Here is a 17,568-nt window from a genome sequence, read left to right on the forward strand (position 1 = left end):
CTTCCCAGCCTCCTTTGTGATGAAAGGGACGTGTAGGACCCTGATGACTTCCCAGAAAAGGAAATGGAAAACCTTTAGATAAATAAAGCCAGAGTCTGTCTGCGTTAGCAGGGGTTGGGGCAAGAGGAAGTGGGGTTTGCCGGAGACGCTGGAGCTGGACGGCTGCTCCTGCCTTGGCCAGCCGGGCTTCCTTCTGGTCTGGGCCAAAACGGGGGCTCTGAACCATCCTTCCCTCCAGTTTGCTCCAGGGGAGAAGTCTGGAGCCTGAATTGAAGGAAAGGCTGGGCTCCCACACAATCGCTTGCCGGTGTAGAAACCAGGACACTTGCAGATGTTTCCAGAGCCCCCAGAATTTCAGGCCTGGGCTGGCGACTGGGGAGGAAGTAAGGGAAGATAGGAGAGGAGGGGTTCCAGGAAGCCCCACCCTCTCTTCCTCCCTGCTTAACCTTCCAGGAAGCAGGAGAGCAAATAGGAAGGCTTGGCACCTGCCATCAGTCTGCCTGGGGCCCTGGCCAAGTGCGTTGGTGCCCTGAGACTCAGTTTTCTCACCTGGAAGCGGGAGGTTTGAGGGACATGATCAGGTGCTGCCCACGGTGCCTGCCACTGGAGCCCTCGACTCAGGAGTGGTCCCTGCTGAGAGTGTGGGCCCAGCTGCCTAGGGCCACATCACCCAGCTGCCTCATTTCACAAACAGGGGACCAAAGCCTAGAGTGGGGAGGGAGGGCCTTACGGGGGCAACCAGAGAGGAAGACATTTCTCCATCTAACTCAGGAGCAGCTATGGGGCCTGGTAAGAGCTGGGGAAAGGAGAGGAGGGACAGCCACTTGGGGGTGGGTTTGGAAAGGTAGGGGGAGAGGGACTGACCTCCAGCGGTCAGTGGACAGGCTAAGGTCCAGTGGGCCTCGAGTCAGACCCACCCCAATTCCCGTGGCCTCCCATCCAGCTCCCAGTCAAAGAGCCAGCATCTCCTGGGCCCAGACTGGGTGCTAGGCCCTGTTCCAAGCATTGTACACTTACTCCTCACACCAACCTTCAGAGGCACGGGGTATGATTATTACCATTTTACAGGTAGGGAATCTGGGGTTCAGACAAGTTTTAATTTTGTCTGCTCGTTTTGTAACTTAGGTGACGCAACTGAGACGTTGGAGCTAAGATCTAAACCCAAATAGTCAAGCTGTCCAGGCCCCTTTCTCACAGCTCACACCTCATGGTGGGTGCAGCAAGGATCCCCCAAACCTGGAGAGAGAACAGTAGGGGCATAGACTGGGGTCTTCTGACCTACAGGTCCAGGAGAGCCAGGGCCCCGACAGCAGCAGATGTGGAGGAAGCATGAACCTGGGACCAGGGACTGGGAGCTCTCTTTGCCTTCCTGTCTGAGAAATTCCTGGTCCTCAAGAGATGAGCAGTTTCCAGAAAATCCACCGACACCCCAGATGGCCAGAGCTGGGGCTTTCAGACTCTGAGAACACAAATGGGGCCCCGAGGCACCCCACGGCAGAAGCCCTCCCCAAGGCCACCGAGGGGCTGAGAACCATCTTGCCAGACTGGCTGTCTTCCATGTGCACTTGGAGGTGGCCAGGCCCAAGGGAGCCAGCTGGTCCCAAGGTCACCAACAGTTTTATAAACAATGGGCAGTGGGTCTAGCCGCGGCTGGGGCCAGAACAAAGGCTCGGGCACTTCCTCGCACTGAGGCCCCCTCCTTCACGGTTTGCCAAGGCAGGAGACTGAGGAAGCCTTCATCAGGAGCTAGGGATGTTTTGCAAAGACTGTTCCCGGGAGAGCTGCAGCCGCCACTGACGACGGGGGAGCACACAGAGGGAATGGTTACTCAGGGCCGAGATCTGCCTTCCAGGAAGCAGGGGAGAGAGGGGCCTTGACTCCAGGCCCACGGGGTCCCACCTTGCTCCCCAGGCTGAATCACTAAAACACAGGGCATCGCCCACCTACTCCTCCTCTCCATGGCCCTAGCTCGGAAGTTGGCATCTTTTCTCTGAGCCGCTCTCCACGCTGTTGCAGTCTGAGTCTTCTAAAACAGCCCTGCTCTGAAAGCCCCCATGGCTCCCCAGGGCTCACAGAGGCAGCTCAATCTCCTTTGCTTGACATGCAAAGCCCTTCGGGATCCAGCCCTAATATGCTCCATCTTCCTGGCACCCCACACTCCCCAGGCCCCTTCCCCTGGCAGCTCTGTCCCCGCCCATCCCGCCTGGAGTGCCTCTGCCCCTCCTGCTTCCCTACCCTCTTTCAGGGTCAGGGTTCAATCCTCCCTCTCCAAGAAGCCTGCCTAACTGCTCCCATCCATACAAGTTCCCTCCTCTGAGCCCTATGTCCCCAGTAAAATCCAAGAAGGATCTGAGCCCAGGAGTTCGGAGAACAGGGTGCCAGGAGGTCGATCAATAATGGAACAATCCTTCCTTAGACTAAGGTTCCCACACACAGCGCAGTCGGTTGACACAATTGTCCTCATGTAATTATTAATAGCACCCCCTCAGTTTCGGCCCCTGTGCTAGGGCAGGGGAGGGGTGGGGCAGAGGGGGCAGGGCCCAGTGTCCCCAGTGCTCTGAGAGTGCCTACCCTGGGTGGCCCAGCAGGGCACAAGGAGATGGGGGAGGGGAGGTTGGCGCTTATCCCCCAGGGCTCCACTCCACAGGGAGGTGGACTTTGCTGAGCCTCGCAGATGTCAGCAGGCCTTAAAACAGAACTTGCGAGATAAGCACCCAGGATCACCCTTATCAGAGGCCACAGGAAAGGCGCCAGGTTTAATCTCAAAACCACAGCCAACTCAACGGTTTAGAGACCTCAGGCAGCACCTCCCCAGTCAGACGCCCAGCGACTGGGGCTTTACGCCCGGAGGTGGGGCAGGGGGTGAAGGGAGGGGGCAGATGTAGGCCTGAAGGGGCTTCTTCAAAGAGGGGAATGAACCTTGAGTTTCATCTCCCCATGATGGGACTGGTACCGGTTGGTGGCGGGGACGAGGGAGAGAGGGAAGACCAGGTGGCCCCTGCCACACACACACACACACACACACACACACACACACACACACAGTAAAGGGGGAAACCGGTAGCTGTGTGACCGGCACCCACTCACTGGGAGCTGGGCTTGTGAGAGAGGAGCTGATCAAGGGCACTCAGCCAGGTAATCTAGGAGGGCTTCCTAGAGGAGGGCCCTTAGAGACAGACCTTGAGGGATAGGTAGTATTTGACAGATGGACACGAGGAGCTGGAGGGCAGGGACCCAGGTGCAGCAAAGAGCACCTGTGAAGGCCTCGGGCAGTGAGGGGCTCACCAGGGAAGCAGCTGCTATGGTCTGGAGTGGGGAGTGCATGGAGCTGGAGAAGGGAGAGGCGGAGACGGGATTAGAGGCGGATTAGAATCATCCCCCCACCGTACAGCCTCCCCATCAGCTGTGTTCCCTTCCATCCAAAGACCACGCTGGTGGTCTGGTCTCCAGGAGACCCCCGTGAAGGAGAAACGTCCTAGGAGGGCTCTTAACTACAGACTGCTGTCTGGTCAGTTTCCCCATCCGTAAAGAGAGGGCTTTCAGTGACTTCCTGGGGAACAGGATGTGGGAATGTGGGCCGGACAGTGGGACGAAGCAACACGACACTGAAGTGGCCTGGAAGGAGGGGCGGGAAGGCAGACCGAGCGCCCAGCCAGGGGGGTACTGCTGCCTGTGTCACGCAGAGCGGGCCTGCCGGAGCAGCCACGTGTGGACGCTGGAGGGGCACGCCACAAACCCAGGGCAGCCTGCCTGCCACCCGCCCCCCCACCGCCAGCCCACCCCTCGTCCTGCATTAAGCCATCCCCATTATCGCAAATGCCTGGCATTTTTGCCTGGTAATTCCAGCTCCCACAGCCCCGTGAGGATTAGGGTGTGACTAGGGAGTGAGGAGGACTCTGGCGGGTGGAGAGAAATACCTGCAAAAGGGCACAGCAGCCTCCTTGCCTCCTGCAAGGGTCAGGATCCCGAAAGGAATCAGCGGCCAGTGAGGATGGTCCATGGGGCCTCTGGTAGCAAAGGCCATCAGCATGCGTTGCCTCCATCCCCTCCTTGCCTCTCCACTAGTCCTGTCCTCCCTGGGAGCACCACAGTAGCCCCTCGATGTGCCCCCTGCCTCTGCTGCACACCCACTCCCCTGCCCAGGAGAGAGGTCTGAAGGAAAGCTCTGAGCAGTCCTTGTCTCCGGAGAAAATGTCCCAGCCTCAGGGCCCACCGTCAAAGTCCTTCACCGACTCTGCCTCCTGTCCTAACCCTCCCACTCTCGGGTCGCCCCCGATGAGACAAAAAGACATCCTGGACTCTGATAGTCTCTTGGCTCTCACCGTTCCTTTCAGCTGGAATGAACTTCCATCCAATTCTCCACTGTCGAAACCCTTCAAGGTCCAGGTTAGACGCTGCACCGTGGAGTCCCTTCCAGCCCACGCTGGAAATATTAAGAGCGAACACTTACCAAGACCTTGTGATGTGCAGGCCCTATTCCCCGTGCTCACACCCTATGGACTCACCTCATCCTCATTACGGACGTATTGCGGGGGAGGAAGTGGGGGATTTCATTTTGCCGATGAGGAAACTGAGGTCCAGAGAGCTTATGTCACGTGCTCACGGCTACACAGGCAGGAAGTGGTGAGTCGGGACTAAACTCAGGCCCTCTGGTCCCGATGCAGCTTCTTCCCTTGTGTCTACACGGCACTCCTCTTGCTTGTTCCTTCGGTACCTCTTCATCATGGGGAAGACTTCTGAGTTTCCAAACTGTCACCCCACAAAATCGCAAGCTCCAGGGCAGAGCTCCCAAGACTTGCCCCTCACCGCTCCCGGCCCTCCCAGAAGCCTGGGCCCACTGCTGCCCCCTCTTCCACCAGCAGTGCCTCTGATGGGTTAGGCCCCAGCCCCGGCCCCTGACTTCCCTGCCGGCTCAGACACAGAGACCCTGGGGAGCAGTCAGGTGGAATCTGGACGCAACCCTACCTTAGGATTTCCCCAAATGCCCCTCCGAGCCCTGTCCCAGCTCTGGCCCCCAGGGCATTCTCGCAGCTCTACTGGAAACTCTTCTTACCTGTGCTGCAACCATGAGGAACTTACAGAGAAGGGTGGAAATGGTCCTGCCGAGGTTGGCGCACCCATCACGCCCTCTAGCCACGCGAGAAGGTGAGGAAGCGCTGGGCTGGCAGTGGAAGAGGCCAGCAGCTGGTGAGGGCTTCCCTGGAGAGAGGCATCCGTGTGCTGGGATCCCCGTCCCCACTGCCTCCTAGAGGAGCATCTCCTCTCCTTAAGCCAAGCGAGGGAGGCTTCAAGAAAACTCCTCGAAAGCCTGCCATGTGTGCCCTGCAGTGTGGGCCGATCCCTGACGCCCACCTGGGGACGAGGACATGTCACTGCTCCCAGGTGGCTGGGCAGACAGGCGGCCTGAGCTGGGAAGGTCTGACTTCCAGAATTGGGGAGGCAAAGACGTGTCGGTGCTTTGCTTGGTTCAAATGTGGATCCTGTGGAAGGAAGACCCCCGTCTTTTTAAAAGGGGAAGAGAGAGGTTGACTCCACCGGAAGCTGGATGGGGGCAGGTGCTGGAAGCCCCCATGAGCACCAGCTTGAGGACGAGTCACCTGACTCAGGAGAGACCCCTATGGGTGGGAGGTCCCCCACAAGAACAGGGGGAGGAGGATCTTTCCAGTGACGAGAGTGGAGTTAGGTGTTTGCCATCAGCAACTTCCGTTCACACCGCCGGAAGGGCAGTGGAATTGGCTTCCTCTCTCATCCAGAGACAAAGAAATGAACCATCTAGAGAAAGAGAATCCACGGGGAAATACAGACGTCCTTGGTCTCCAAGGGGGATTGGTTCCAGGAGGCACCAAGGATACCAAATTCCGAGGATGCTCAAATCCCATCGTTAGGCCCTCAGTATCCGCCGATGCAGAACCCACGGATACAGCGAGCCAACGGCAATAAGAAAGAATAAAGCTGCTTCCTGCTCACATCCCACTGAGGTCTGCGTGTTCAAGAAACCGGCTCCCTCGTGCATGAGGCGGCCAGAGAGAGACAACAGTCAAGCCCAGGGTCAGCCTTTGAGAGGCCACTCGACCCTAGGATATGGTTCTTAACCTTCTGGGGGAAAAGAGAGGGGTGTTGTTCCAAGATCAAGGCCATGAGGTAGGCTGTAGACTCTCTCCCCAGAAAATTACACAACTGTACACGTACACAAAGATCTTAATTTAATTTGGTGGCCGGGTGGGGCGGGGCGGGGCGGGGCGGGCTATGGGCCCTCTGAAGACCACCCACAGTCTCCTTAGAAAACCACGCAGCCCAGGAGCACCACGTGTGGGCAAGCAGGGCCTGCATCTCATTCTGGCAGGTTTGGCAGCGGCACCGTGGGCTCATTCTGACTTGTGGACCTGGGAGAGGGCGGTGCTGGGCTTCGCTCATCTTCCTTTCTATGTCTTGGCTTCTAGAACAGTGCTTTGTAATTTGTTGCAACTGGTCTTCCCAAGCAACGCTGGGAATATTTTGATTTCTCCAGCTCCGCCCATGGCACCCTGGTCAGGAGGTTAAGTGTTTTATTGAAAAGACACACTTTTCCTTCCCAGGCTGATAAACAAGGCCACTGCAGGGAAACCGACTTCCTCCACCCGGTCGCTCAGCTGGAGAGGCCCGATCCTGGCCAAGGAAAACAAACGCATAAACATTTCAGGGACATATAGGAAGCGTTTCTGCTGGATGCCTGCTGTGAATGGCCACTGGAGTTCACGCAGCAAACTCCACGGGGGCCCGGACAAAGCGCTCTCTGCCAGCTCTTCCCTGCCGCTCCCCAAAGACCCACAGTCCGGCCACTGCTCTTCTCACCCAGCTCACGAGAGCACAAAACAGGCTCTTTAGTTGTCACCACCAAATACCAGCTTTGCCCCCTCCATGCCTGGCCCTTAAAGAGGAGGAGGTCTCCCTTTAGCCAGCACTGCTGGGGAGAACAGCCCCCGAGCTGCTTGTGTCCCGAGCCCAAGGGGGTGCACGGAGGCTGGGGACTGGCTGCCGTGCAGTGTCTACGATTCTCCCTGGGTCAGGGCACATGAGGGAGAGTGCGTGCCCAGGTCGCCACGTGTAAACACCCACCTCTGCGGGCCCCACTCAGCGTCCCAGCCAAGCACCCACGGGGCACAGCAGGGTGGGCCCTGGACGTGGCTCTGCCATGATGTGACTCCCATGTGGACAGACAGGTGACAGAGGTTCCTGGAGGCCGTGCCCTCCCACTGGGTGCCCTCGCTCAGTCCATCGCTGGGAGCCACTGCAGAGGGGCCCCAGCTTCTGTTTTTGACAAAACTCTCTCTCTGGTCTTTCTTCTTCACCAGCCTCCCATTGTGTTTCTACACTTGCTCATATTCCTTTTTGGAATCCGTTGGATATAAATTGTTGGAACGAAGGAGGCTCCGAGTACAATTTTCCCTTCACAAGTTATTATGGAGTTCTCCCCCTTCCCACCTATCCTACCCTCAGTCTGGAATGCGAGGGTCTCCACAGGCTCTGCCCCTGGGAGCAGCTCAGCCAGTTCTCTCCGCACACGCCCCGCTGCAGCCACACTCAGTGTGGGGGCCCACACTCAGTCCCTCTTGTCATCCTCACCTCGTTGCTCTCCCTGGCCAGGAGGTCCCTCCCTGACGGGAGCAGCTCAGCCAGTTCTCTCCGCACACGCCCCACTGCAGCCACACAGGGGCCCACACTCAGTCCCTCTTCTCATCCTCACCTCGTTGCTCTCCCTGGCCAGGAGGTCCCTCCCTGAAAGGTTCTTTTCCCTGTATCTGCTTGGCCAGGTGTAGCCTGCCCTCCAGGTCCAGGCGCCCGTCCTCGTGGGGCCTCGCAGAGATCCAGGTCGGCCCCGAGATGGGCTCCCAGGGAGCCTGAGTGTCTCCAGCTTGGCCCAGCTTTCGCAGCCTGGTGTCTTAGACCTGGGGCTGACCCACAGAAGCCAGGCCAAACCAGAAGCCCAGCCAGGGGCACCAGTGGGCCAGAGGGCATGGTTGGCCCGCAGAGACCCTCGTGAGGTGACGACTTAGCCCACAGGTCTCCGGGGCTCTGGGGCCCCTCCACCCATCACCATCCCCGCCCCAGACATGAGCCGGCCAGACCTCACGCTTCCTTTGCGGCAACAGAACAAATGAGGTTCGGCCCTCAGCATGGGTTTGACTCCTGTTTTATAGAAAGCCAACCATCAGAAATAACGAGTGCCCAGGGTCCCGGGCCGACCATATCAGAGGCTTGGCGAGGGGCCGGCCCCGCAGGGAGCGAGGGAGGGATGCAGAGAAAAGGCAGCAGAGGCCCCACCAGCCTCCTTCCAGGCCTTGGCAGTCACCGCTCAGCTGGGAGGGGCTGCACAGCAGCACTCAGGGTCCACAGCACAGTCCTGAACAGGCCCTTCATGGAAGAGGCAGGGAGGTTCTGGACGATTGTGCAGCAGTGCTGGCCCAGGTGCTGGCCCAGACTTGTCCCTGAGGCCCAGGGCTCAGCCGTCATCCCCAGTGATGTGCGCTGGAGCCATGGGGCTCACCCACATGGAGGGTCACAGGATGGGGTCTGAGCCGTTCCAGTTCACCGATGCCCCCTTCCACCTAAGAGCAGAGGAACAGAGAAAGAGTTAGAGCTGCAGGGGCCCACACAGGAGCCAGCTCTTGTCCTCACTCACCGGAATTCCTCTCTCTGGGCCTTCGAGGATTTCAGGTTCCAACATGCCCACCTCACCCCTCCACACTCACAGACAGGCCTACACACCAGGCCCCTACAAAACAAATGCACCTAAACCCCTCAAATGAGGTGCGCGGTCTACACGCATCTGAATCCAGCCACTTTCCAGGGGTGCCTGATGGTGGCGCTTTTAAAGGCACATGGGGAGACCTAGATATGGAGACATCCTGGAGGGTTCAAGGCACGGAAGGAGGTCCAGCTGCTGGAGCCCAGAAAGGTAGGCATAGGGCATAGGGAGCCAGCGGGAATGGTACCACACAGGACCCAGGAGGCCTTGCTAGGATTCTGGGCTTTGCTCTAAGAACCGCTAGTGAAGGGCTGTGAGCGGTTCAGTAAGGCACTTATGTGCCTTTTTTAAAAATTTATGAAGCCTTAAGAAGCACTGAGTATAATTAAACTGGAGTCCAGGGTTAGACACAATTTAATAATAGTCCAATTCCAAAATTAAAGTTATTACAGGTGAGACCAGCAGCACTTGATTTTAATACATGGAACTAGTTTTCTAAAAACAACTCAGAGGAATCATTTATAGCAGATGGAATATTTCTGAAAAATCTGGCATTAGGCGTATTATACATAGACGTACATCCTAAGATTATACAAACTAGGAAACAGCTGTTGCACGCCTCAACAGCAGTACTGGAGCACGGACTTTGAGACTGGGGTTTAGAAACGCTTCCCAGGGTGTGGGGTTTGGGGAGGGAGCAGACATTTTCAAAACCTGAAGTTTTTCTGCAGGACTGAAGTCAAACTTGTAACTGCCACAGCGGAGGAAAACAGGGATGCTTTCACTTTACTTGTACATCTGCGCTGGCAAGTCCAGTACAGGCAGACCTCATGTTATCGGGCTCCACTTTATCGCGCTTCACAGATACTGTGGTTTTGTTTTAATACAAATTGAAGGTTTGTGGCAACCCTGTGTCAAGCAAGTCTATGGGTGCCATTTTTCCAACAGCATTTGTTCTCTCTGTGTCTCTGTGTCCCATGTGAGTAATTCTCGAAGCAGTTCAACTTTTCCATTATTATTAAATTTGTTATGGTGATCTGTGATCAGTGATCTTTGATGTTATTATCGCAGACAGAATACAACTCACTGAAGGTTCAGATGACAGCATTTTTAGCAATAAAGTATTTTCTAATTAAGACGTGTACATTGCTTTTTAGACATAATGCTACTGCATGCTTGACAGACTACAGGATAGGGTAAACATAACTCTCACATGCATTGGGAAACCAAAAATTTGTACGACTCGCTTTACTGCACTGGTCTGGAACGAACCCACAATATCTCTGAGGTCTGCCTGTATCCCTGAGATTGGACCTGCTGCAAGAAGGGAGTGAACAGGTTCTCCCAAAGTAAGGCTGTTGCATCTCCCAATCTAATGCTTAGAAGCATCATGAAGTTTCAGTAGTGGTTCGCCAAAAAGCCAACGCTCTCCATCTTCGTGAATAACCTAGACCCCCACTGAACTTCTCTCTATTCCTTCCTCAGGCTTCTGCTCTTTGTCTTTCTTCTCGCCTTGTGCCTTGCTTCAATGGCCGCATCAACGTCTCTGATGTTTAGGTCGAGAGAGACAGCCTTGCAGAGGCAGTGGGATTCATGCTCTGTTCTGTTCTTCCAACCTACTTTCCTCCTGATTACCAGCATCTTCTTGGTCTCTGTAAAGACTGTATGACCCCCTGTCGAGTATTTTGCATATTTTACACCATTCCATTTCCCTTCAAGTGAGCAGAAAGATCTGTCATTTGGAGAAGAAAAAAATCTTAGTGGTAATTCTGTGCAGGAGTAGCATGGGAGACGATATTTGCATATAGCTCGTTTTGGAACAATTGATATGTGCATTCTCTTCCTAGCTCCACCCACGGCGCTGTAAGGACAAGCCTTCCATAACCACTGGGGAATGTGAGAATGTTAACAGTTGTCATAGTCTAGACACAAGGCACAGCCCTGCCCTATGTTGTGCACACCAATCAACGTCCCAAGAAACTTTCATCTGGTCCATGTATGAATGCTGGATTGCATCTTCTCGTTAAAACACTCAGCAAAAAAGGCTGAGATGGGTGGATGATGGAAAAGTTGCTCAGCCACGAATGTTATACTGTTTCAAGAAACTAGCGCCTCTAAAACTAGCTCTCTGTTCTCTCCAGTGTCCTTTGGCGGTGCCTCATGAGGCTGCAAGGTCTCACCCAAAATGCAGTCGTGTGGCTTTCTGGCAACGGATCCTTTGCTTCCTGCATGAAAGTCTGAGAGCTACCATTTGACCACCTGAACCATTTGGTCCCTGGGATCCTTCTGGTCACAGATACTCAGAGGCAGGTCTGGATGTGCAAAAAGTTTGCATATATTTCTAGAAGAGGGCTTCTCTCAAGAGTAATTGTTGGAAGAACTACCTTAGTACGATCCATTCCAAGCCTAACCTGTGATAAGAAATGTGTGGCCACCTCTCGTGCTCGTCCATGGACCTGCCTCTGCTTTATCGTCAGTCATATCACGTGCGTCGACGTGGGCAGCGTCACTTGTTCCACTGGATGTGGAAGAATTAAGTGGTTCTTTGGAACCTGGGTGCTTTAGACTGTTTCCTATGTGTCAGCACTGAGGCAGATCTAGAGGAATCGATTAGACGCTTTGGGGTTGAGCCACTTTGATGGAATCCATCAGCATCACGGCATTCCTCACTGCTCGAAGGAGAGACACTGGAATGGTAGGTATCTGGAGACAACTTGGCAACCCCGGGAGAAGTCAGGCTGCTCCTTGGTGAGTGCCCACTGCCTGCACCGCTGCTCCTTGGTGAGCGCCCACTGTCTGCACCGCTGCTCCTTGGTGAGCGCCCACTGCCTGCACCGCCGCTCCCTGGTGAGCGCCCACTGCCTGCACCGCTGCTCCTTGGTGAGCGCCCACTGCCTGCACCGCTGCTCCTTGGTGAGTGCCCACTGCCTGCACTTTTGGTGCTGGACCCTAATGATGTCTCAGGGTAGCCAATATAGGTTCGGCCGGTGGGGAAGACACATGCAGCTCTGACTTGCACAACTGAGCAGGTTCGGGAGGTCAGGCGAGCTGGGCAGGCACTGAGATAACCACAGGTTCCAAGGGAGTAGGTGGACCTACAGCATCTACTGGGTTAACAGCACTTTAGCAACCTGTAGCAACATAAGACAAAGCCTTAGTGATTCCACCGTGCAATCCGAGGTTTTCAGTTTTCTTGCTCTGTTCATCACTGTTGCAGTTTTGAAACACATCACTGAAAAGCTTTTACAGTAAGTCCCCTACATACGAACCTTCAAGTTGCGAACTTTCCAAGATGCAAATGTGCGTTCCATCCACGTCAGGCATGAATGCAGTTGCAGCTTGCCCTCCGTCTCCTGTTGCTGACGATCCTTCAGCTCTACCATCTCCCACCTCCTCTCCCTCCTCCAGTCAGTAACTCGTCTTGCCTGTTCACTCGACGCCAGCCCGTGTGCCAGCTGTTGTACTGTACTACTGTACTTTTCAAGGTACTGTACTATAAGATTTAAAATGTTTTATTTTTGTATTTTTTTATGTATTATTTGTATGAAAAGTATTATAAACCTATTACAGTACAGTACTATATAGTCGACTGCGTTAGTTGGGTACCTAGGCTAACTTTGTTGGACTTAACGAATGAGCTCTTGGAATGGAACTCGTTCGTATGTAGGGGACTCACTGTCCTGTTAAGATCTGTAGAGGAGTATCAGCCTCTGTAAGTTTCCTATCAAAATCTTAGACACTAGGGACACATCCTGAATCCAGACATCCAGGGGTGGCAGATGGAAGGAAGAGAGGGGAGTAACATTCCCACCCACAGCCTGGCTCCAGACAGGCACCAGGGACGCAGGTTTGCAAAGACCAAACTACTGCCCAGACCAGTTTGGATTCTTGCCCCCGGTCATGGAGAGAAGAAGGGGGAAGAGTCAGAAATAGACCAGACTTCCTGTATCCCTATAAGATCCGCCCTCAGCCTGGCCCCCAAGGCCCTTCCCTTATCGTTCTCCTCTGCCCATACTGACAGGCAGACAGAAGTTCCTCCTGTGAGCTCCCAATGTGACAAAATTGGGTTTGGCTTCAGTGCAGGGGTGAGTCATATTCATCTGCTGCTAGACGCCCCGGTCACACCAACAGTCACCGCGTCCTAAGGTCAGGCTGGGAGGTTTATGCCACCTGTGAGGCTTTTCACAGAGGTACCTAACCTACCCAATCCTGGACTACAGGTGCCGAGGCAGGGAGAGTATTAGAAACACAGAAAGAAGCAGTTCACAACTACAAGAGGAAACCAAAGCAGAGCCGTTCTGAAAGGGCTGAAATGCTGGGATACTGTGCTTATTTAGGGGATGAATGGTTCCCCCGTAGGAACGGTTCTGAAAGTCTATGCATCAGTTACAAGGATGAAAAAGAAGAACTCTGCATATGCAATTAGGGGCTGACAGAGAAAGGGGAGGGACGGAATGGACCGGTTTCTGAGTGCAGAGGCGCCGTCAAGGCTCACTCAGCTATGCTGATGTAGAGGAGGCTGAGGGTGTGAGAGTTTAGAGCAGCGCTCCTCAACCTGGGCACAGCGGGCATTGTGGTCGGGATAATTCTGTTGGGGGGGAGAGGAGGGTTGTCTTGTGCTTTGTAGGACATCTGGCACCCTCCCGCAAACTAGTGACAACTAAAAATGTCCCCAGACTTGGCCAGATATCCCCCGGGGTGCAAAAATGCCCCCGGTTGAGGACCACTGGCTTCGGGGTTGAGCTCAGCGAAGATGCCGTGGTCCCCAGAGCTGAGGTCAGCTCAGCGTCACGGGCGGGCCCATCTCTTGCCCACGACTGAATCCCTTGCTTCCCCAGCAGCCGTCACTGCATCAGAGCAGCAGTTACCTGACTTCACAGATTTTCAACACGACGTCTTGCTGTGTCAGCAAGGAGAAGAGGGCAGGCCTGGTTTTAAAGCCACCAGAGCTGACCAGCAGAAATACACCCAAGCACTTCTCTTACTCCCTTTGGATTTCCAGACAAGTACCCTGTGTGCAAGTGTCCTGTCCCGCGCGCCAGCTGCTGGCAGTCAGAGCAACTACAGAACGAGCCCCAAGGCCGTCTCTCACCTGCGAACCTGGCCGGTTGCTGCGCCCTCCACCTGGAAGGACCATCCTCCCTCTCCATCGCTCCTCCTTCAGGGTCAGATCCAGGAGCCCTCCTTCCGGAAGTATCCTCCCTCAGCACTGCTGTCAGGCTCTCGCCGGCCATGCTGTCATGGGGTCTCCCTCTCCTGCTAGACTGTGAGCCCCTAAAGGGCAGAGCTGGTCTCACTTGCCTCCGTCCCCTCAATGACCTCTAGCTCCGTGTTGGGCTCCCAGGGTTGCTGCTGAGGGAACACATCCCCTGTACACGCCCTGCCCCTCGTCAAGCCCAGGCACCAGAGGGAAAACCTGAGTCTTCATCACACTTCACTCTCCCTCCCCTTTGACCCCGGTGGTCACCGAGCCCTGTCCATGGCCCACCTCTGCTCTCTCATCCCTTCCCCTCTGCCTCCTCCCATTCTTCCTCCTCCCCCCACTTGCCTGTGAGCCCCCTGAGGTCTCCAAAGGCGAGGGAATGCTTCTACATCTCCTCTCGACCTCATAGCAGCTCAGGGAAGGCATCGTTTTACCCAATCGACAGATGGGGAAACTGAGGTCCAGACAGAGCCAGCCCTTCCAGAGGTCGTGCCATGGCAGCACAGCCAGGACGCAGCTGGGGTCTCCAGACTCCTGCTGGGTGCTCGGCTCCGCACAGCACCTGCTGGGTGCTCGGCCAGGAACAAGGCGCACCAGGGGCGGCTGTGCGTGTGGGCTGCAGGCAGGGGACTCACAAGAGGGGGCTGGGCAGTGGGAGCACCCAGGAGCCCTCCCTCAATGGATGAGAGGCACTGTGAAGAGGGCATCTAGGAAGAAGGGTGTCAGCAGAGGCGTGAAGGCTGCAGCAGACTCCTCAGGCGGGCGGGCGCACAGGTGTGGGAGGTAGGTGCTCAGCTCCAGCCCCTCGAAGGCACCGTTTCCAGCTGAAGTTACATTTTCAATTTTTTGTCTGAGCCTCCAAACAGAAACATCTGTCGCCCAGGCCCAGGCCCCGGTTATGAGTTCTTTCCTCTCTTCTCTGGCCTGTTGACAACCCTTTCATCTTCTCCCATTCTAGCGAGGCTGGAAGCTTGAGAGAGGTCACTGTGTGTGTCTTCTTTGGAAATGACCATAAATGAGTCTTTTTTTTTTTTTTTGCTGAGATGGTCAGAGAACAGAGGAGGGAGGAAGCTGGGGGACAGACACAAGCGAAAGTAACAGGAGCTTCTCTGAGGTCGAGGTGTGCGTCACACCAGAGAGTGGAGACAGCACGGGGCCCGGGGATGGTTCAAATTAGGATGCTCTTCTCCAAAGGCAAAACTGGCAGTCTGGTCTTGTGCACTGTCACCGTGGCAACAAAGCCAGGCGGCGGGAAGTCACACTGCCTGCTCAGTGACCTTCCACTGGGCTGGGACAGCACCGGCCTAAGCCCCAGGCCCTGAACTGCTCTTGACTCGAGGTGTGGCCTGGCGTCAGACCTCCACTCCGGCGACCCCATCTGTAGAAGGAAGGGCCGTATCGGGCGGTGTCCAAGGGCCTTTCTGTGGATCCCAAGCAGGTGGCCAGGGATGCGGCGTGCTCCAGGTGGGTTAGCGTGAATGTCAGGGTTCTTATGGGGCAACAGAGGTGGTTTTGAGGGCAGGCGGCGCATCTCTCCCTGGATTAGAACAGAGTTGATTCTGAACTTGACTTCTATTTGACTGTGAACTCTGAGAGCAAGAAGCGCGTCTCATCCAGCTGCTTCTTCCATGGAGTCCAGTCCGGGGGTTCCATGAGGTTGAGGCGATGAGAGGGAAGCCCCGCCAGCCCGCAGGTGAGCCTATCCTGCCGTGAGCACTCGGCTGCCTTTCAGCGGGTGCTTGGACTAACTGGCCTTGGAAATGACCTGAGCTCGGGCCATACGCCCTTCCTGTCAAGGCAGCAGGACTTATCCCCCAAGAGGCAGGGCCCCAGCTTTAGCGGGTCTCTCTGACCTTGAAGGCTACTTTCCCAAGTTTCTCCCTTTGAGCTGTTTGAGAATCTGGGATGAAACAATATGCAAAGCCTTTGTAATCCAAGCCCTCGGAATAGGATTCCAGGAGGCTGGGCCTGCTGTTTCCCATTACAGTGGGGTATGTTATCTGATGGGTACAGAGGGGGAAAAACCCTGCGTTCCCACTATTCACTCACCACTCAGCCTTCCGGGAATGAGGCTGGGAAAAGTCTCACCGTGTTAACTGCCCAGATGGACCGAGCCATCAGGGTGGAGCAAGTGACGGGGGGAGTAGAACTGGTTTCAGCAAAGTCCATGCAGGGGATGCAGCACTCAGACCTGGGGGGGGGGGGGCAGGGGGCAGCCAGCGGAGCCAGGAAGAAAGTACCCCGGGTCTGGTATGTTACAGCAGACCAGATGCTGGAGGGTCAGCACCTCACCTGACATCTGACTCTCACAGGCAGCCAGGGAGGGTGAGGCAGAGGTAGGCACTGCCCTCACCAGCCACCAGAACATCAGTTCTCACAGTGCCGTCCCAGGACAGCAGCACCAGGAGCACCTGGGAACTCTTGAGAAATGCAGGTTCTCAGGCCTCCGCCCAGACCTACTGAGCCAGAAGGCCCCAGGGGTGGGACCTAGCAATCTGTGTCTTACCACACCCTCCAGTGGGGACGCCCGCTGAACCCTGATGACCATGCTCTAGCGAATCTTCCCAGTGGGTGGCCGTAGACAAATACAGACGTGCTGGACCATTGATCCCCTCAGCCATCAGGGGACTGGGCAGAGTCTGGGTCAACCAGAGTCCCCAAGCCAGTCGTCCCTAACCCTGTGTGTTGCCCCAGTACGATGATTTGCTATCTGTGCCGAGGAGTAGGAAACACTGCTGGAGGAGATGCCAAGGCTCAACCTTGCCCGAGCTCCTCCCATGACAGTGAGCAGGGACAGACAAGGGCAGGGTAGGGACTCCGCCTGGACCGCCTGCCCCAGGCCGAGGGCTCGCTCCCTGATGCGTGCAGCCTCTCCAGATCGTTTCACATGCCGTCATTTTGCTGGTTCATTTCATGGCACATGGCCCCGGGGACAGGGGTAGGTTCTGGGAGAAGGGACAGCTGACAGAAGAAGAAGAGGTGCTCCGGGCCCACGTTCACACTCAGATGTCTCTGGACTGAGCCCCCTGACAGACCAGAGCCCCAAGTCATTCTCAAGCACTTGCCAATTAGGGCTGAGCCCCTGGGAGGTGCCTGGTGAGACGAGTCCTGCAGCAGAAGCATTCTTGGGGAAAGAGAAGTTACTCCAGACGGGGGCAGGTGGAGAGGTCCGGGGCGGTGGGCCACCCCAGGGAGGGGCACAGAGACAGATGTAGGCCTTCAGCGAGGGGTCCCAGGGGTCCGGAGAGGGGGTGGAGCCTGTGTCCAGGGTGCGGTCCAGAGCCCTGTTGGGCAGGTCCTCCTGCAGGAAGGATGCCCTGTGGCCTCCCACCCCGTCCTGCAGAAGGTGCCAAGGCTGGTGTCACCTCCTTCCCCCATGCAGCCCTTCTCTCATCACTCTGAATGAGTGGCCCTTTGTACATGAAAGGAAAGCGACCTGCATGTGCCTTTAATCCTCCCGATGAAAGAAACGCCGGCACGTGACCCCACAGGAATGCTCCGTCCCTGGCCCAGTGGGCGGGCAGGTGGACGGCTGAGCAGGTGGACGCGTGGGTGGGGCGTGATGAGGATGTCACGACGTCTCCTCCACGTCCCCTCCCTGGGGACACAGTCCCTGGGGACTGTGTATGTGGCGTCCTCT

General features: G+C 56.0%; 1 protein-coding gene and 1 pseudogene across 2 annotated transcripts in view; both read right to left on the bottom strand.

Moving 5' to 3' along the window:
* Positions 1 to 8,491: 8,491 nt before the first annotated feature.
* The window catches only part of MINDY4 (MINDY lysine 48 deubiquitinase 4), a gene marked incomplete at its 5' end in the record, with an annotated part of 112,682 nt that continues 103,605 nt past the window's right edge, over positions 8,492 to 17,568 (bottom strand). The window contains one exon of the mRNA XM_082661752.1: positions 8,492 to 8,585. Within this exon, the coding sequence (XP_082517878.1) occupies positions 8,537 to 8,585 (49 nt within the window). The 3' untranslated portion in view covers positions 8,492 to 8,536. The remainder of the gene's footprint in view (positions 8,586 to 17,568) is intronic.
* Positions 10,196 to 16,476, bottom strand: LOC309827675 (oxysterol-binding protein-related protein 9-like; annotated as a pseudogene). Its single transcript has 4 exons — positions 16,435 to 16,476; positions 16,239 to 16,339; positions 16,017 to 16,119; positions 10,196 to 11,438 (listed from the first exon to the last, which is right to left on the bottom strand). The product of its transcript is annotated as an oxysterol-binding protein-related protein 9-like (transcript).

This window comes from Grampus griseus, assembly GCF_964374135.1.
Source record: "Grampus griseus genome assembly, chromosome: 9".
Classification (NCBI taxonomy): domain Eukaryota; kingdom Metazoa; phylum Chordata; class Mammalia; order Artiodactyla; family Delphinidae; genus Grampus; species Grampus griseus.